The 20,624-nt window shown below is 54.5% G+C and overlaps 1 protein-coding gene across 2 annotated transcripts; it reads right to left on the bottom strand.

Moving 5' to 3' along the window:
* Positions 1 to 1,380: 1,380 nt before the first annotated feature.
* On the bottom strand, positions 1,381 to 14,305 carry LOC119095778 (28S ribosomal protein S7, mitochondrial). Of its 2 annotated transcripts, none has more exons than XM_037218633.1 (7): positions 14,234 to 14,305; positions 12,348 to 12,421; positions 11,855 to 12,004; positions 8,756 to 8,819; positions 6,991 to 7,170; positions 4,425 to 4,562; positions 1,381 to 1,547 (listed from the first exon to the last, which is right to left on the bottom strand). In XM_037218633.1, exons 2-7 carry the CDS (start codon positions 12,392 to 12,394, stop codon positions 1,467 to 1,469), a joined length of 660 nt encoding a protein of 219 aa, XP_037074528.1. In that variant the 5' UTR covers positions 12,395 to 12,421; positions 14,234 to 14,305; the 3' UTR covers positions 1,381 to 1,466. The 2 variants fall into 2 exon arrangements, with proteins under 2 accessions (XP_037074528.1, XP_037074529.1); XM_037218634.1 differs by having other exon boundaries at positions 12,348 to 12,417; positions 14,234 to 14,260.
* Positions 14,306 to 20,624: the final 6,319 nt, after the last annotated feature.

The raw sequence follows: 20,624 nt of genomic DNA on the forward strand, positions 1-20,624 counted from the left end.
TCGGGTTCCTTGCATGGAAAAATCCATACAAGGAGAGTCCATCAAATTCATTTTTTGAGTGTCGCGTAACTTTGTCGCATGCTTTTTTCCGTTTTCACTCTAAGCAAATTGCCCTTGTCGCTGAGACCAACCACATGGCAACTGATAGTTAGCGCAAGTTTTTAACGTCTGCGTTGCCTCACCGATCCATGCATAACTCTGGCATTTGACATCTGGCATATGGCATCATCTAGCATATGGCATCATCTGGCATCTGGTGGGTAGCTGGCGCAAGGCAACAGCTATCCAGGTGAGCAAAAATAAACTCCGCAAGGCATATCCATATTAGTCCGAAAAGGATCGGCGAGAACAAGAAGCTTTGCTGGCAACAAGCGCAAATAGAAATAAACTACGTGGATACAACTCAGAATGTTGAAGCCTGCATGACACCTCGCAGATCAACACCACATCTTCGTTTAACAGCATGCCATTCAGGACGTCTTTCTAGTCCTGTCTCTGATCCGTATCTATCCTGTCTTGTCCGCACCGTCCTGACCTAATCTCTGATCAGCTGCCTCCCTCCACACCGGGCTTTTGCCGTTCCCATCCCCCCGCCGCTGGCCGCGGGTGACGGGACACCGTCCCCCCTATCCGACGCGAGGTCACCCCCTCCCTCCTGACAGCGAGCCTGGCCGGCCAGACTGCTGATTAGCGATAACCGGAAGGCCACAACGGCTCCCAGACACGCCTCAGGCCACCCTGCTTCAGGGAAGCCATCGGAAGGAGCCGTCGTTGGGCCGCGCGTTATCATTAGGGAACGTGGCCGCCTGCCAACGCAAGCGGCGTTAATCCAGGTCGCAGCTTACTTTGCACGCCTAGTTCTCTTGGAACGCCGAACGCTCCCGCAGTCGCGCCGTTTTTCCCCAGGAGAGAGCGACCCAGGCGCCCACCGCGAACACCCAACACACGATCCAGTTCGTCTTCTGTTTGTTACGGGAACGCGACGCGCGCTGCCGCGGCCTTTTTATGGATCGCCAGCGACTGCAATGGTCATATGAGCACTCACGGCCATAGCGCTACCGAGATTCGAACCCCGGCTCTCACGTGGGAGTCTGACGCTCTCACAATTCGGCTCTTACGTCCCGTGGACTGCGTCCTCAAACTGACTGATCGGACACAATAGTTTATTCACAAGGTGGTGCGAGCCACCGCACCGCAGCCTCTCAAAGTACAAAACACGACTCCGCGGCACATTCACCCCTCACATCCCACTCATCATCCGACAGGCGCACTCCTCGACACAACACGCCGCCGGCGCCCGTCTGTCTGTGACGTCACAGACCGCGCCGTGACGTCATCCGAGAGGCACTCCTCGACACAACACGCCGCCGGCGCCTGACGGTCTGTGACGTCACAGACCGTGCCGTGACGTCATCCCTGCCGACCGCGCGCCGTCACAGTCCGCCGCGGCTCTCCGCCGCTCCAGCTCAGCCGTACGTGTAGTGGGCGTAGGCGCGGTTCGCCTCGCATTGTCGGTGTAGCTCCTGCTTCAGGCGCACCACGCGGCCCTGCCGGAGCGCCGTCAGCGGTGAGCCGAGGGGGAGGCAGCGAACGGAGGGGCAGGGGCGCTGGGAGACGCCAGGGCCCGCCCCGATAACAGCGAGAGGACAGGGCGGAGCTGGGCGGGACGCGGCGGGCGATGGGGCGTGATCCAGTCAGCGACACCGGGGGAGGCGTGGTCAGCCCGTCGCCGGGGGCAGGTGAGACGGCGAGGGCTCGGATTCGACGAAGGCGACGCCGCGGCTGATCTGCCGCGGGAGAGTGACGGATGTGTTGGAGCGGACGAGACAGTCACGGTCAGCTGATAGATAGAGTCTGGGCGAGGCCGCAGCCGGCCAGCCGGGAGACGGTATGGGTATGGGGCGGGGGGGGGGAGGGGATCGCGGTCACACCCGGCTCAGCTGCCAGCGTGTTTCACCGCGAAGGGCAGCTTAATCGGTCTAGACGCCGACGAACTGGTGACAGACGGGCAAGGTCAAAACCGGCCGGTGCGACGGCTGATACGAGACAGCGGGGGATGACAGGAACGCCAGCTGACTGGACTGGCTGTGGACTTATCAGGGAGACATCACTGAGATGGAATCGAACACCGCCGCATCGCACCCAAACACGCACGGGATTTTAAAGGCTGAAACAACGCCAAACAAGCCCAATATACAGGGAGCGAGCACCCAGTGCCGGGCCCAAATAGAATATCACTAGCCAGCCGAGTGGACGATCCATGAGCATGGTGCATGATGACACACGACATCATGACATGCCGAGTGGATGATACGAGGGCATGACACATGATGCCACACGACATGATGACACACATGCCACCGAGTGGACGTCATTAGAGCATGTGAGCCGGTGATATCGGTCGGCGCACACCAGGGCGGCGCCAACCCCTCCACACCATGCTCCTAGTCAGAGGACCACCACGATCCCGGTGGATCATCACGACCCAGGAGCCGGCGAGGCCGAACACGCCGCCCCGCCCCAGACAAACGCTCAGATCCACAGCCGCCAAAACATGCCCGTCCGTGTCACTTCTTGCCAGCGGAGAAAACGGACGCTGACGCTAATCGGTGTTAATGGGCGCTGGCTCAGCCGGATCGGCCCACCCAGCCCGCAGGCGCCCCCGCCGCCGAGCGGGGTCAGCCGACGTCCAGGGGTCACTGCGGACTGATCGCGGTTAGTCTCCGCTTCTGACGTCGGTGATTCTCGGCCGTCGCCGAGTGACAGCGTCCGACCACAATTCAGTCAACCTTAATGAGGACCAGTCGTAAAAACGGAGCCGCCAGAGTCAGACACAGGAACGCGCCGGGGTATAACTCAATGCTTTGGGTTCAGGTCGACAGGCGCACTCGTCAACGTCAGCGATCGTTCCGACATCTGTCGGCGTCGGTCTGAACTGGCAGCAGAATCCGGAGCAGAAGGCCTGCCAGCGTGGAGGTGGCAGATGTGCGTTTGATGACGCACTGATACCGTATCACGCGCTGGGAATTACCATCTCGCGTGGTAGAAATTATCATCCCGCGCATCCCACGCACTGAAAATTGCCATCCCATGACGCAGTTCATGCAGCAAGGCTGTACCAGGCTTTGGCATCACGCCCGCCAACATATATAAATCAGTCTCGCCCGTTTTGCATCAAGATTTTGCGTGCGATTTGCATTCATATCTTGTGTTGACCCAATCAGCGGGATACGGACAAATAACCCACACAAGAATACTAAAAAACGCTGTTTCATGAACAACGACAAGACTAAAACAACAAAGTGAGAAAGCAGCGAAGCCGACATACGAAGTGAGCCTACGAAATGAACAGACGACTACGTATCACATGCTATCGTCATGACTACCGTTACTAACACTCGCGTAAGCACACATGTGATCAATTCACGACAAAGACCCGCATAGACGTACGACTGCACCCCGGCCAGGCCCCGAGCATTCTATCCCCAACGTCGCGGGAGGCCGATCTCCGGGCTCGCACCAAAGCTGAAGTCGAACCTCCGAGAACAACACACCCCCACCCGCCGCCGGTCGACCGTCCGCAGCGAGCCGCCCCCACCTGACCACCATCAACACGAGCGCCAGCGCCCGGCCGCTCTCCCGGTCCAGTGACGGGGTGAGCGGCAGCTGGTGCGGCGGCTTAGTGACGGGGTAAGCAACAGGTGGTGCGGCAGCGAACAAGCGGTTGCTGACGTCCGGCCCAGATGAGGTACAATAACACTGGAGCGAGCCGGCGGCGCCCGAGCGGCCCGCTGACGGCAGGCCGGGGCTCAGGAGCGGCAGGAGCAGCTCACAGGCTGGGGCCCAGAAGCGGCAGAAGGAGCTTACAGACCGGGGCTCAGGAGCGGCGGAAGGAGCTCAAAGGCCGGGAGCGCCAGAAGGAGCTCAACGCCAAAACTGGCCGATGACATACTTGTTTACTGACGTTTCAGCTGCTATAGTTAGGTATTTATATATTTTAAGGTAAAGGACAATGAGAGTCCTGTTATTTGGGGGTGGAGGTGTACACCTTATCTGCTTTACCTTTTACTTAATGTACTTGTTTACTTTCTTCATTTTACTATTCGGTTACTTGATTGTCATCTTCTAAAACCTAACGAGCGTTTTCACTTTTGTCTTCCACATACCCCAGCTGCAGCAGCAAACCGCACCGTTGCCCCGAAAACCATACTGCTATCGGCAACATCAACATCATCGCAATCCCGCCCTCAGCGACAGGCAATCATCAACGGTACCAACATTTCACAACGCGTCGGGAGGGGACCGCTGAGTGATGCCCCTGGCAAGGGGCGAGGGCTGACCCTGGCCCTGACCTCAGGCCGCCGACCCTGAGCCCGGCCCATCGACACTGACTCAGACCACAGACTCTGCCCCCGGTCACTCACCTCATTGTTGGCCGCGCTGATGAGTTCGGCGGCCAGCCGGTCGGAGAATCTCACTGTGCGGTCCTTCTCCCTGCCGGCCTCCTTGAACCAGCGCATGGCCACGAACGTCGCCCGCTTCTCCGTCACCGGCCGGGGAACCTGAGCGGCGGGGGACCGCGCGTCAGCTCACAGCGGCGCGACGGCCAGCCAGCAGCAGAACACGCACAGCAGAACACAAACACTCAGCCAGCAGCCACACAACTGCGTGACAGACCGGCCGCACTAAAACACAGCGGTCACGTAGCCACACGAGCCATTCCCACCACACCACGGCGGCTAAACAGTCTGATCCACGCACGCACAGCTGCTCGCGGGCAACGTCCACGCAGCGCGGACCCCGGCGCCTGACACACCAGTTGACACATCAGTTGATACATCAGTTGACACACCAGTTGACACATCAGTTGCCATCTGAAACGTTGCTGATCTCAGCGCACAACAGCAGCCTACGTGAGCTCACCGCGGCGCGCCGATGGCGAAGTTGGCATTTGTCCCAACGTGCGTTGACACTCGCGTCACAAAGCGAACTAGCAAGCGTGCGGCTCCACGTAGGTGTTTGATGCACACAACTCGTTTCAGATTCAGCCAGCCAAAGCCTTTTCCCTCTGGGTGCAAGAATAGTAACCCACTGCTCACGTCACCTGGCCCTCCACATGAAGCAGCCATTGCGGCACTCCCAGATCCCCCCCCCCCCCCCCCTCCACGCGCCGTGTGGTGGCGGTCGTCAGAGCCGTGTTTCGCGCCCCTTCCCGGGTCTGGAGGGCGGGGGGGGGGGAACATGAGAGGCGCCGCCACGAGGCCGCCCACTGCCGCCGGCCGCCGGCCGCCGGCTCCGGCACCGTCAACAGCCGGTCTGGCCAGCCGCCACGGCCGCGACCGACGGCGAGCGTCGGATCGGGCCGGCGGCGGCGGCGGCGGCGGCGGCGGCGGCGCACTTGCAGATCTCCGCGGAGACCGAGACGCCAGCCCGGTGCGATGCAGCTGCGACGCACCGCCTGAAGCAGATCGTCTGGGAAACGAGGAGGCTTGGGCGAGCCGGCTGCGGCAGTTGAGAATAGCCGCCGCGTATTGATTTCTCGTCTCATAATACCTAAACGAGACCGACCGGGTAGTGAACGACCACTGCAACACGACTCTGACTGGGGATATTGCAATACCGGTGATGGTGATCTTCAGGAGAGCGCAGAGGCCGATGGAGCGCGTGGTAGAGCGTGTCTGAAGGCGCCCCCAATCAGTGTTATAGGGACGGGTTAGGCGCAAACGAAGACCTCGCCCCAGCGTTATCCGGAGAGCAGGCGCAAGCTGCTAACACCAGCGATCTTCCGGGCCTTTCCAAGAATGTTGACTCAGAAAACGCGCCACGCTGGAAAGTGTAAATAAATACACAGAAAAGATGGACGATAGCCGACAGCCCAGACACGACTCCATCCGTGTCGCCCGCCCAGCTCTCGTGTAAAACACGCCATCCCGCCAGCAGGGGATGAGACTGAGCGCAGCTCCATGACAAGCGCTTGAGCGCGCCGCAAGAGGAATATGCCGCGAGCTCTTTCACCGCGACGACAGACGGCATCTGACGCACTTGGCCCGCGCTGAGCCCCCTCCCCCCACCCCGAGATAAATACCCCTCGGCTAACAAAGCTGCGCCGGCAGCCGGCTAGCGGCCATTACGACGCCCACAGGATCAACAGCGAACGGCAGCCTTGGCGGCCGTGAGCGCCCCGTCCTGGGGCGAGTATCGGCAGGCCAGGCTGGCCCCGGGCGTCATCACACGCCCCAGGTCACTCAGACCCGCCCCGGGCCACCCAGACCGCCTGACCCGGGGGGCGATCGGACCATGAACCTCCCCACCGGGCGGGCGCTGAGGGAACTGGTGACGTCAGCGGGTCTCCGCGGGGGCAGTGCGCCGTACCGCCCGCCGGCCGCTCGGTAGTCCGGCCGTGCAAGGCGCGTCTCATCACGGCGAAGCGTTGAGAGTCCCAGGCAACCTAGCAAATCTGCTTCGGTCCACCCGATAAATCGATGTGTGAACATCCCGCCGCGGCTACAGCACTGGAAAGCATCACCAGAACACCGGCAGCTCTCGGCGCCACCGCAGTGCATTTCGCCCCGCGCCCGGCGGCGCCACGGAGGCCGCCGACTTGCTCCGAGCGCCTGCCGCCCCGGTGCCCAGCGGCGCCACGGAGGCGGCCGGGGCCGCCGGCTTGCCCCGAGCGCCTGCCGCCCCGGTGCCCCGCGTTACCCAGGTGACCGCGCCGGCCCCGGCCAGGCCCTGGCGCCACTCCAGCGGCGGCCGGCGGCCGCGGCTGAACGCGGGGACGGGAAGCCGCGACCGAGCTCCGCCGAGCGAGGCGGAGGCGGGAGAGCCGCAGCGCCGCCGTCTGCCGGAGTCGTGGGAGACCGCGGCCGTCACTGGCCACGTGCCGCAGGGCCGGCCGGAGGGCACCCTCAGCACCGGCGCCACAGCCCGCACCGCGCACCTCACGACCTGGCCGTCGCACGTGGCAGGTGACGCCGCCCCGTGCCGCACCTTGTAGGTAATGCCGCCGCGGATGATGGGCACCAGCTGGAGCCGCGGGCGGCTGTTCTCCAGCGCCCGCAGGAACACCTGCAGCGGGTCGCAGAGCACCTCCTCCGGCGCCACGTCCGTCTGGCCGGCGCTGGCCTCGTTGTACCGCTGGATCTGCGTCCGCTTGATGCGCTCGAATGTCTGCCGGCGCGTGCGGCACGGTGAACGGACGGGTCTGCGGCGCACAGTGGGCTAGTGCAGCCACGTCCGCGGTCGAAATGGGCCAGCGGGAGAGGATCGCGGTTACTGGCTTGACGTGTTACACTGTTGACGCACAGTGGACCAGTGGGAGCAGAATGAATGCACACTGCGGACTGGTTGATGGTGTGAGGTGTGGGGAGATGTCCGCTGTGTAGTGGAGGATCAGCTGATTAAAAGGCGCACAATGGACTACGTGAGGCGATTGTCGGCTCAAAGCGAGTGTGGGAGTGATTCCCGTCACAACACAGTGGACAAGGAGATTTTTACTGTGAACAGTGAGCCCTCAGCAACGCGACGAAACACTACAAAACACCGGGCACCAAGTTTGTTAAGGAGATCATAAGATTGGATGGTAGTGATAACAAACAACAAATGTGGCTACATGCTTAACGACATCCTCAGACCACCTGTTATCGTTGGAAAACATTGGGACTGTTTGACACGCGCCCGGGTGACCGGTTGGGTGCCCTTCGCTCGGGGGTCAATTTGACCCCCCTAGGATCCCAAAAACTAAGATAGCTAGAAACACCAAATTCACAGGGTGAGTTTCCCAGAACGTAAACTTACTTGTGTCAAAATATGAGGTTCCTAGATCATGACATTTAAGTCAAATAGGGTCAAGCAAGGCCAAACTCCAGACTCACGTCCAAAGTGCCCCCAAGGCCTTATTGTGCAACCGCCGTGAACCTAGATGCCTGTTCTAAGCAAACGGTCGCTGGTGCTCATATGAGGTCAGTGATCTTGCCTGGGCTTTCGATGGCCATGAAGACCAAAATCATAAAAGACTGGTTTGATTTTTGCATTTGAATCAATATCAAAGATCATAACAAAATGCTTACCTGGGTCATTTTAGGTCAGCGACCTATTCTGACCTTCAAAAAGTCCATACAAGATGTATAATGCGGTTCCTGTTATCAATGCCAAGCCTTGATAACTGACCCTTGGTCAATGGAATGTGTTCCTTCAATTGTCTTGTCTAAGATTATGTTTCTCAGAAATGTATGACTTCGTCTGATTTTCCGCTGTTTCATGACATTAAGCGATTTCCTAGAAACTGTCTTCGCTGAATCCATGGCGTGATTTTGACATGCCGTAGGTTAGCGACTTCACAAGACGTATTTAAATTTTGGGCCTCAAACGTTTCGCTATTCACTTGTCCACACCATCAAAATTTAGCGCGGCTTTGCCGCGCCACTCGGAAACCACGCCGGAAAAACCTTCGCTGGTCACCTGATTCTCATTCGAGCGCGTTAATTCAGAGACGAATGAGGGGGGGGGAGTATCAAACCCCTTAACAGGATGGAAAAGCTCGCACAACTGGCACACTACATTTGACACGAGGTCGAGGCGGACAAACGACAGACAGGGATCGATAGACCTACGCACCTGTCTCAACATGCAGCACTCCGAATATCTATGACTTACATCAATGCTTTCTTACGGCAGAATAGCAACAACGTACGTTGCGTAAACGCGGGTCAAAACCACTCCCATCAGTCACGTGCGGTCTCTGAAAGCAGCTTACCTTTGCGACTAATGTCTGAGCGAGATCCTTGCCGCCACCTCTCATGATTATGTTGGTGAATTTCCTGAAACAGGTCGAGCACATTTACTATCCAGAACATCTTACAATGGGCGCAGGTCACGCACCAGATAGAATATATCACACATAACCGCTGGCAAACATAAGACAAGGGTACCGCGCCTTGATCGAACCAGGCGGCTTGGGTGTATCGGCGGATTTGGAATCCGATCTGACGTGTTTGATGACACGTTACTGAAACTGGTGTATACGTACGAAACTGAAATCGGATACGACGTGTTTAATGATATATAAGCGAAAGCGATGTATACTTCTGAAACCGATAAGCATCATTTCCAGCATCACTTCATCATCAAGCATCAAACCGCAGCATCATTTCCTGGCTAAGACCTCGCATGACTTTGGCCGCAGCAACTCGTTTCATGAGCGGGTTTGAAAATGCCGGCTACCACCTACACTTTTCCTCTGCGGCGGTACATATATCAATGCTGATCACGAAATACCAATGTTTAAGTAACGGCAGCGTTTGTCGCAAGGAAAGATAAGGATGACAAACGGTCTACATCGTCTTCAGAACGACAAGAGAAAAAGATCAGAGCCAAATTGTCGCGCATGACGAGAGATTGACGCGCCTTCGTGACATTCCTGAGACGCCGTGATGTTTTCGCTAACTCGGTGCGCTCTCTACACGGAGGCTGAACACGCTGCGACGAGTGGCTTGAGAGGTGTGGTACGATGGCTTGAGAGGTGTGGAACGAGCGGAGCGATAGCGGACGTGACTTTATCTGGAAGAGCCCCATGATAAGTGAATGGAGCCAAATTAATTTGGAGCTCATACAGCCGGACCCACAAGAATGCGTTGGAATATCGATCTTTCATGGGTCGCGCAGGCAAAAGCGATCATTCAAATAATAGATAAATCACAACGGAACGTTCACGTCCTAACTGATCGCATTTCCTAGCAAAATGTCTGGCACTGAGCCTGGCCGGATCATTTCTCCTAATGACCCCAATGAATCTGAACCAATTTACACTTTCAGTGACAGCAGTCAAGACAGCACGAGACATTCGGATATGTTGTGCGGTTAGTGCTGACACCTAGCGGGACTGCGATCTTCACGAGGCGACGCCGTCCGGCAACTGGTCCGCTACTGGCATCATGGCGGACTGGACAAAATCGAGATCACTGTAATTTGTCAACGGCGCATTCACTTACACCTTGCAGCCACTTTCATGCATGTCATCTTTTCTGTCTACCAAACCCAAAACCAATCCTTAATAACGCCCCCCCCCCAAAAAAAGGTAATTCCCGTGTTCCGTTCCAGCGCGCGTGACGGCCACGGACGGCACAGCGACCCACACTGGTAACGGTACGACTGACCAGTCCCTGCTCGTCAAGCGACGTCAGCATCGCGTCGCTGACACCACGGATTGTCGAGGATCCGTTCGGTTTCAACCTGTATTTTGCGTGTGCTGTACACTGAAAATTTCCCCCATTCCGTGTTCATCAGCTGGGGGGTTACGTTATGCCGATATCCAATCTTGTAGGAAAACTGCATCTGGCCACGCAGCCTGCTCACCGAAGTACGTCGAAAACATGAAAGCACAATTTAGACAGGATTTTTCTGCTTGCGCTGAACAAGGCATGTTGATACGGTCAGCGACCGCAGGGACATGAAGGTCCGAGAGGCGTTGCTGGCCAGTGGAGCCGAGCTGTTGAAGCTACAAGCCAACAAAATTGATCTCAACAGGCGGGCGTTTCAATTGGTCAGCAATATAACGGACGGCACGATACCGCCTTTTGAAAGCTGAGACGTAAACGTCAAAACAAGCTCTGTCGGCGATCTTGCTGGTGATGAAGCGCGCTTGGATTGCGAGCAGCGAATGTTTGGTCACGCTGCCATGCAAACCGAGCGCAGAAAAAATACTGTCGGCAATTCCTTCATGAAAACAGGAGACGGCACATTATTAGTGAAGCCGCAAGACGAATGAGCCCTACCTGAACGACGAAAAAGCTTCCGTTTTAGCGGCCCCGCTCAGCATCCGTCCCGTTTGGCAGTTAATGTCTTTGCAACCACTGATTCCGGCTCCATGCAGTCTTAAACACCAATACCATTTGTTTTTACTCGGACGCTGCATAAACGTCAAGACCCCTGCACACCAGCTGTTTAATCAGACGCGAGGTTAAAGCATCATTTTAATACACACAAAACGCAGCCTTCCGCATTCGACTAAACCGCTGACTGGTCGACGGCGCCGGCGGCGGCAATCCCGTCGGACGGGCGCAGCAGCGACAACGACCGCTCAACGGAGCACCAGCGGACGTCGGCACTGACCAGATGGGTCTCTGTGCGCAGCCGGTCAGCTCGCTTCGACATGCGCGCCGCCAATCCACCCGTTCTGTAGTGAGCTCAAGCACTGGGATCTGATTTCAGAAATCGGTGCAGACGAAGACGTGAAGACGAACAAACGGTGTAGACGAAAATACCGGACACGAGCCGGCACGTGACTTCAACACTGTCCGATCCACCGGTGTGCCAAGAAGCTATCCAGAGGCGGGTGTTGTCGCTGTTTCGAAGCCCGTCTCTACATGTAATTTGGGGATAGCCAGTGGTAGGACAGCGTCCGTCCGCCCGCCTCATCACCAGGAAAGACGGATCACACAGTGAAAAGGCCAGACCCATTCGCATCGGTTCCCACAAGTTTGGCTCCACATGCTTCGGCTTGGCATCATATAAATAACGACAAATGATAAGCTCTTGTTTGTTCATGTTTTGCTGATTCCGCGCAGGGGGACTTACTTTTTCTGATACTGCATGGAGCGGTCATACTGTATCAGCACTCATCACACACAAAATGAGCAGAATGTCATATCTTAACTTCCAAAGCACTACGCAAGATTATCAGGAGACGACTATGTTGCTTGTTGCATAGTGTGTTACATGCATAAAGGCATACCCCAGCTCTTTTTCGGTACCCCGTTCTTCATCGACAATCTCGCTCACACATCCCTCTCTGCTTCGGCACGTCAGTGCCTAAGTCACTTAGTGCAGCAGGCGGTGAGCACAGCCGCGCGCTCACCTGACCGCCGGGTGGTCAAAGGCCGACGAGGTCACATTGCTGGGGGCCGCTTTGATGGGTGAGAATGCAAACTGTTCCCGAACCTCGTCATCTTGCTGTGGAGGAAGCAGTGGCTCCTTGAAGATGGGCGGGTACTGAGACATAGCCCGTCTGGGGGAACACAGCATAATGTGTGCAAAATTGTGCCGCACATACACATCAAGTAACAAAGCGGTAAAATAGCACATCAAGGGGCTACAACATTGCCATTGGACTACCATATGTTACTTATCGGGAAACACACATGAGCAAAACAGGGTAGATAAGTTTGAAATGAGTGCCACGTATCTCGACCTGCAGGCATACAAAAATGTTAAACCTTCGCTGTCTGCAATAGTCACACATACTCGTGCATGATACACCACTACTCTGAGTACATAGCTGACCAATATAATGCTGTACAATCATATAGTAACATAACCTTGACTTAATGTGACTTGCTACATCTACTTACATTGCAGGACTTTGTAGTCTCCATATGCCACACAAGCTTTTAAACATGGTTGCTGTGATATGGCTTCCGCCTACCTGAAAAGAAGAAAATCATTTACTGACTTCCTTACGAGACACATTTGGGTGGCCTGCAATCCAGACAAAAAATCCCTGAACAAAAATGACACTTGAAGTTTGGTGTACTGAAGACAGTGCCAGTTGGTTCACATTTTGAGCACATCCATCAGACTGGGCAAGAAATCTGCACTTGTTTCACTATCTCAGCATATGCATTTTCAGTCTTAGAGCACAATTGCATTTAAAGCAGCAATGTCATTTTTGCACATAATCTGCAATGCTTCTGTGCCAGAAAGCAACAGAAGCCTTGGGGGAGAGATCAGCAGTCTAAGTGCCATCATAGAATCAACAGATGTGAGTGTGGAAGTTCAAAAACAAACCTCAAGGGTCACAAGTTTTGGGAAAGCAATAAATTACATAGGACCAGTGGTAGAGTTCATAGCTGGCAGAGTTCATTGCATGTCAGAGGCTGAGCAATTTTTTCCAAGCACTGATAAACATGATTTGGTGTAGAATAGCAAACCTGTTTTATGAACAGTTGAAAACATAAGGCATGGCTTGGAGTTGATAAGCAAACTAGAGCTCAAGCATGTAAACTTTTGGGATGAGGCTATAGGAAAATTGATTCATCTGGCAGGTGGCTCTGGCTAAGACTTGGGACTTCAGCAATCACTCTATGTCAGACTGAAAGATCTTGCAGCATCTCAGACCATGGGACTACTATGAGCATTACCACCTCTAGTTAGGGCCATTTGAAGCAAGCCATGATTGCCATACACAAATATGAAAATGCTGTAGGAAAGACAACTGTTGCTGCAGCAAACCAGATATATATGCATACACACACATATAAATATATATATATATATATATATATATGTATATATATCATATGATCATTTTGAGTTTATTAGTCAATGTTTCAACACCATTGCAGGAGTACAGTGATGAACTGCCTGGCTTGCTGAAATTCACTGCAGCATGCTTTTGAAGGACAGTGATACTCAGTACCTGGTTGCTGTGATATTCCACAAAACACACAACTATTTTCAAGTTGATCTGCACATTGGCTGTTGCTTAAAATGTTGCAGCCAGTTGGGTGCCAAGATTATCTGATGGATATGTATCAGTGTATTCAGCAGATTCTACATACAAGGGTCAAGTATTGGATGTCAACTAGTCTATACCAAGAGACGGCCACTAACAGAAATATGGATGGATCTTCTTGCATGTACTTCCTGCTGTTACTGTGCCAAACCATCATTCCCTTCTATTATACAGAAGATCAAAACTGTTAACTTCACAAGCCTTACTGGGCTGATATACCACAGATATTGTAATTCTTCCTCTTCAACCCATTTGAGCAGGGAATATTACTATGAGAATATATATTGCATGCCAAGTGATCACAGCAAGGTAAGTTTATCACATAGGCACTGACAACTAGTGCTGACCATCCCAATGGACTTATGAACTTACGGTGACATTTATGGTTGTACTGATTTTAGGTGCTTGACCATGTTACAACCAAGCTGCGGACCAAACTGCACAACATTTTAAGGGTGTGAATTTTATCAGGTTTGTACCACATTGCACAAATATGGTTAACACAACTTGCGCGTGAACTGTGCAAGAACAGGTGTAAACATTGCCTCATCGCCACATGGATAATCAAAAATACTACGGACAGAAAATGTAAGTTTCCTACTTGTCCAAAACCGTATACATTGCATACATTGCATACGAGCAGCATACATTGTTGTTAAGAAGTGAACACCAATACTACCCACTGTCAAAAAATAAAAGGTCGATAAGTGGATGAGTACCAACCGCATCACACCGGGTCCGGCTCCAATGAAGTGCGAAGGCGAGAGCACAACGCGCAGGGGCTTCTGCGTTGCTTTGATATCCTGTTGCGTCAACTATGGAACGAAAATTGGTGGCAGGGTTCGAGACGGATTTGGTAGCATGACCATAAAATACAAAATAACCTGAACTGTTCTGGAGGCAAGAGGATGAACTATGTGGTCCATCGGTGGGCCCTAAAAAAATATCGTGGTCATGCATAAGTATACAACGACGTCTTGGCGTCTATGCTTATTGTCCTCCACGAGGCTTGGTGATGGTTGGGGTCTATTATATCGGATCCAGTATTCATTTATGTCAAATTGACATTACGGCACAGATTACTATGATTCTGGCCTTTGAGGAAGAAGAGCAACAGCGCTAAAGACGTAACCATGCGGAATCTTTAGGACGTGGCCCGCCTGTAAGTGGTGGGGCCCCCTGGGACTGGAGCCCCAGGAAACTTCTTGGCAGCTTGAACAAACTCGTAGGGGTTTTGAGACATCACAAATAGCTCCGCGGGCCACGAAACATCAAAATGGTTTCCCACGTTTAAAAAGGCTCTGTTACCAAAGACAACGGGCATTTGTAGCGCCAAAGTGAAAGCCTCGCTATTTATACCACTGGGCGGCGCCATCGGGAAGGCAAGATATGTACGGTTCCTTGTCCCGTCCTCAGACAGACGTGGTCATTGGAGAGACTGGATCCAGGGAGGGTCAGTGGGACGGTGGCCCCTACCAGTACAAGGACTCTGGAAGTTCCTAAATCTGCGCAAGTTTGCTCCATTTGAGTGCAGTGTGCACCCAATTTGGACCTCGTTTCCCAAACGGGTAATGGGTCCGCCATGACTTTGGCCAACCCATCCACCCCGTGTAGCGCGGACCGACTCATAGACGCCAGAGCGGGGAGGGGCCAGTTGGCATGGCCCTCCCATCTTCCAGGACAGCATAATATTCAGCCCGTGTTGTCGAATACCGGAAATTGACATAAAGAGGGGGTTTAGACTCACCGCAAAAACGAGGGAATCGAAAACGGTGCTTGCATTCAGATGTCAACTTACTGCGGATAAATGATGAGTCAGTGCATATGTTTCATGTCATGTGGGGGTACGATGTCAATGTCAATGTTTGCGTGGTAGCAAAAAGACCGCCAAGATTTTAAGCATTCATTTCTTGTTCCAAGCATTATCCTTTTTCTCGAGACCGGTAACACCATTATCCACGCTTAACCCCCGCCAGTGTCAAATGTAGGAGCACCGGGCAAGCGTAAGCCCCCACCCATGCCAGCCACTTACTGAGCCTGATGGTTGTCGGTGGAGCAGTAGGGGTGCCGATGCACTCCTCTAAGGCGGACTTACTTCTAATCCGCCAGCCGCTTCCCGACGGGTGATATCCCTCGTCGTTATCGTCGTTTGGGCCACCGCGTGGAGCATCGGTGACGGGCTTCGAGGCATGGTGACACTGGCCCGCCTCGCGCTGGAGTACTGGCCTTCCTAGGGGACGGAGAGCGTTGAGAGCCTTCGGTGATTTTCAGACGGAGAACCGACTTAAAACGGAGAATTTACGTATATATATATATATATATATATATATATATATATATATATATATATGTGTGTGTGTGTGTGTGTGTGTGTGTGTGTGCGTGTGTATACATATATTTATATATGCGACGCGAGCAGTTCAACCATGCGACGTAATTGGTTCCAAGCCGTTATCTGCTCTAGTTCCTGCTGTCCGACCCCAATTCTTTAAACAATGGCGGACTGATGTTTGCGTCCAACCACGCGTGACCGACCGCTGATATCGATCAGGAATATTACCGATCCGACTCCTCCCCACCATCAGACGTGCTAGGTCGCTTCGTGTCGCTGCGACCACGGATCGCCAACATCTGAACCTGTTTTTTTACGCGCCCGCGTCGCCCCTTTTAAAATGAACATACATCACTTTTCACATGTTAACCGAAAGAGAGTGCGGTAAGCTGTTCATGTCGCCGGTCGTACTGCTTAATCTAGGCGTTTTATTACGATTCAAGAAAGACCCACTCAGTCTGCTTTCTTGGCAGGAAATATTATTCTGGAGGTAATGCCACCTCGCTTTTTTAAGTTTTGCCATGAAAATTTGACTGTTAGCTGACGAGGCCCATAAGGTCACTCCTACCACGCTGGGGATGACAAAACTACCAAAATGTAGCTCTAAGTGATCGATACACGCCCTCGAAATGGCAATTGCTTTTCATATAATATGTGGAAGACTCGCACTCAATATCAGTTTTCTAATTAAGTAAATCACCGAAGCAATTTTCAACCCAAAGTGCCTTGAAATATTGCTATTTCGCATTGCATTCGGCCACAACACGGCGGACTAATAGGTTGCCATTACGAAGTTCCGTCAGGCGACCTCACCGGTACATTTGTTTGTTTAGACCAGCGAGTTGCAGACTTCACAGCGTACAGGACAATCTTGAGGTGGAAGTAAAAGTGACGCTTTAATCGAAAGAGCATAACGTAAGCTTGCATCTAATAAACCTAAATTGCACTTAGTAAACAAATTTGCACCTAGTAAACATACTCATTTCGTTGTGGTGAATCGTTCCAAGATGGGATTGAAACCCGACCACAGAAATCAGCGATCCGTATCCATAACCAAGGTCATACCGGCCATTGGCCATCAATCACACCGTCCAATCCGACTCAATGGCGGACCATGTCGTGACACGGCAGTGCACTGCCATGCACACATTGATCGCCGGATCTAATTCAGTGGGCGGATCGATCGGTTTCGCCACCGCACGAGCGTTACAGCAAGGTCAGCTGACACGCCGCTTGTGGTCCGCTTCCGCCCCCCCATCGCGTCGTGCAGCAGACGGCCGGCGGGTGTGGGGAGGGGACAGCTACACCCGCAGCGGGCAGCCAGCTGTTTCTGTCGTGTTATCCGCGTTGTCATGACGATGATCGACCATGCTAAGGTCGGGCGGGCCAGGTGTGCCCCGCCAGCAGTGTAAGTCAGGTCGGGTGACGCCGAGCCGTCCGCCGAGCGAGCGCCACCTGCTACAGGCTAGCTCCCCCTGCACCCAGCCGCGCCAGCTACGTAAGCCTTAGCGACGTTGCGCTGGAGGCTGGCTCCGCAGGCTCCCCGGAGCTCGCGCGAGGCGGCCGCGGGGCAGCGCGGTTCGCCGCAGTCGCTGGCTGGTCAACGCGGCTCGCGTTGCTTGGCCGGCTTCGGACGGGGAAAGCGCTGGATGGGAGAGAAGTGGAGCAGTGGAAGGAAGAGAAGCGTGAAGCAGGACGGCACTTCGTTCTCAGGCCACCGTGGGAGCTGGGACTGGATGGCGAAGCGCGCCAACACCCGGTCACATCTGAGGACGGCGGCCCTGTGCTAGCGCCCCGGTCGGCCGTCAGCTGACCTCTAGAAGAGGGGAACCGACGCGTTCTGGGGACGCGGCTGGACTTCCCGCGCCCGACCGGCCGTCAGCTGGCCTCTAGAAGAGGGGAGCCGACGCGTTCTGGGGACGCGGCTGGACTTCCCGCGCCCGACCGGCCGTCAGCTGGCCTCTAGAAGAGGGGAGCCGACGCGTTCTGGGGACGCGGCTGGACTTCCCGCGCCCGACCGGCCGTCAGCTGGCCTCTAGAAGAGGGGAGCCGACGCGTTCTGGGGACGCGGCTGGACTTCCCGCGCCCGACCGGCCGTCAGCTGGCCTCTAGAAGAGGGGAGCCGACGCGTTCTGGGGACGCGGCTGGACTTCCCGCGCCCGACCGGCCGTCAGCTGGCCTCTAGAAGAGGGGAGCCGACGCGTTCTGGGGACGCGGCTGGACTTCCCGCGCCCGACCGGCCGTCAGCTGGCCTCTAGAAGAGGGGAACCGACGCGTTCTGGGGACGCGGCTGGACTTCCCGCGCCCGACCGGCCGTCAGCTGGCCTCTAGAAGAGGGGAACCGACGCGTTCTGGGGACGCGGCTGGACTTCCCGCGCCCGACCGGCCGTCAGCTGGCCTCTAGAAGAGGGGAACCGACGCGTTCTGGGGACGCGGCTGGACTTCCCGCGCCCGACCGGCCGTCAGCTGGCCTCTAGAAGAGGGGAGCCGACGCGTTCTGGGGACGCGGCTGGACTTCCCGCGCCCGACCGGCCGTCAGCTGGCCTCTAGAAGAGGGGAACCGCCGAGGTCTGGGGACGCGGCTGGGCTCGGACCGGCACGTTGGCAGAGCCGCCGGACTTCCCGCACGCGCCGGGGAGACAGCGACGCCACGTCCGGGTGAACAGGAGCGTGCTGAGTCCGGCAGGGAGCGGCGAGCTTCAGACACGGCAGGTGGAGAAGCGCTTGCCGCTGCATCTTTCTCCGCTTAGAACCACGTCGTGCGGTGAGTGAGGTCCGGAACGATCCGGCCTCCTCCCAGGTCGTCCGGGACCAGCGTGCGGACCAACCACCATCAACGGACAGGAAGGCAATGACCCGGATTCAGTGTCCATCGAGAGTCCGCGACCACACTGCAGCGGCTGAGTGCTGAACTGTGCCCCTACTCCTGCTCGGCGCCGACTCGGATGGTGCACCCCGATCAGGAGTTCGGAGAGAGTGACGTCCGGCTGGGGCCTGTGGAAAACAGGAGCAGGCGATGGACAGAGACGAGAGCAAGAACGGAGAGGTAAGTGGCCTTTGGCGTGAGCATGAGGCCAAGCATTCGGCTTCGCTCAAAGGACCGTGTATCCATTCACACTGATTGCATACTTGCGGATGTGCGCGTAGTACTTGGCGTAAAATATCACCCATTTACCTTCGGATGATACCCCAAATGTCTTCTTAATGTTCCGTACACCTGCATTCATTTTAGCTATGCCAACTCCACCGAGACAGGCTTTTTCCTCGTTCGCCTTCGCTTGTCAGGGCGGTGGTTGGCGGCCGGTGAATGCACACATTGGAACAGCCGCGACGGCCCCAAGCGCGAGTGAAGTATTGTCAACAGCACCCTTACCCCGCGCCGCTAATGCGCCCACACATTGGCGAGTGTTGACACGCCGGCAATGACTTGTGCCCTGCAGCGCAACCGGCATGATTTCTGGTGACATTTATGGGATCGGATGAATCTATTAGTGTCATTTTTGCGAGGCGTAACGATATACACACGCGTTCTTGATGCGCACTGATCGATGCTGAAGGCAATAGGGACTTATCTAACCTTGCAGGCTTTAGTCCGGCATCCATGCATCGGAAAAAGCGTCAGTCACCGCCATCGTGTCAGGGCAAAATAATCCAATTCTGTTTTTTCAAGCGTTTGATGATAGTTCTGTGCCGCACCGTCACGTCCGTGCAATGTCGCGGGATAGTCTAACGATTGCGGCGCAGCATTTCTGTCGTAGCAAGATGGCGCGTGTGTGATACTGATAACCGAGTGCATCAGAAAAAACTATTTTTTTCTTACCATGTCAAGCTAAGTTTTGATAACGTACCCTAACATGAGAAAAGTTGGGTTAGGCCACACACCGCCACTGTGCGGGAAGTCCGCGTTTGGGGTAGCTTAGGTGGATGCATGTCTGGGATCGGACATAATTGACATAGCTTATTATATCATACATTTTTAACAATTTTCTGACAGCTTAAGTTAGGAGAAAACACCTTCACAGGAGAGAAGTTAAGTTAGAAGACAAACTCTCACGGCGTGGGAAATCCACATTTGGGGTAGCTTAGGTAAATGCCTATCTGGGATCGGACACAGCGTTTGAATCCCCCCCCCCCCCTCCGTCTTACTTCAGAAAAACGCTTTGAGGATATCTCTTTGCACGACGGGCTTTGAAGCATATATTACATGAGCTAGTTGGAGCAACAAAATACTTACGTTTCAAAATAAGACACTTAGAACGCCGAAAAAGCGTGCAGTTCCCACTTACGAAGGGCGGAATAGCTGATAAGCTGCTGCGCACAGCGCTAAGTTGATAAAAAAAACAACAAAAACAAAAAACAGCGACCGTGTTTGTCACTATTTCTCTTGTATGTGGGCTGAAAAGGGACATCGTTTGTGTAGCACTCGTCCGCATCTTAAGAACAACTAAAAGCAGAATGTTGCTGTATATGAGCAGGCACCGGCGAAAATTTATGCATTCAAAACACGGATTTGGAATATGGATCATCACATATCAGAGGCACGCAACTGCCACTCCAACAAACGTACTCGGCGCGCACCGCCGCACCGCCCTGTTTTCGAAAACTCGCATTTCGAAAACACGCATTCACACCAGCACTCATGTTTTCAAAATGGCGCTGGCGAGCAGAAATAGCCGGGTTGGAGCGCACCATCCGCGAAAACACGTCCGCTCCACACATCGATTTTGACGCCAGGTTCGCTGTTGAATTCAAGCCTCCGAGGTTGGCTTGCTGGACCAATGA

The sequence above is a fragment of the Pollicipes pollicipes genome, unplaced genomic scaffold (assembly GCF_011947565.3).
Source record: "Pollicipes pollicipes isolate AB1234 unplaced genomic scaffold, Ppol_2.1 Scaffold_4219;HRSCAF=4965_pilon_pilon_pilon, whole genome shotgun sequence".
Classification (NCBI taxonomy): Eukaryota; Metazoa; Arthropoda; class Thecostraca; order Pollicipedomorpha; family Pollicipedidae; genus Pollicipes; species Pollicipes pollicipes.

Coding starts and splice junctions, on each gene's coding strand:
- LOC119095778 (XM_037218633.1), bottom strand. CDS start 12,394: ATGTTTAAAAGCTTGTGTGGCATATGGAGACTACAAAGTCCTGCAAT. Junction 7,171..8,755: donor CTCAGACATTAGTCGCAAAG/GTAAGCTGCTTT, acceptor ACGCGCCGGCAG/ACATTCGAGCGCATCAAGCG. Junction 1,548..4,424: donor TCAGCGCGGCCAACAATGAG/GTGAGTGACCGG, acceptor GCGCTCCGGCAG/GGCCGCGTGGTGCGCCTGAA.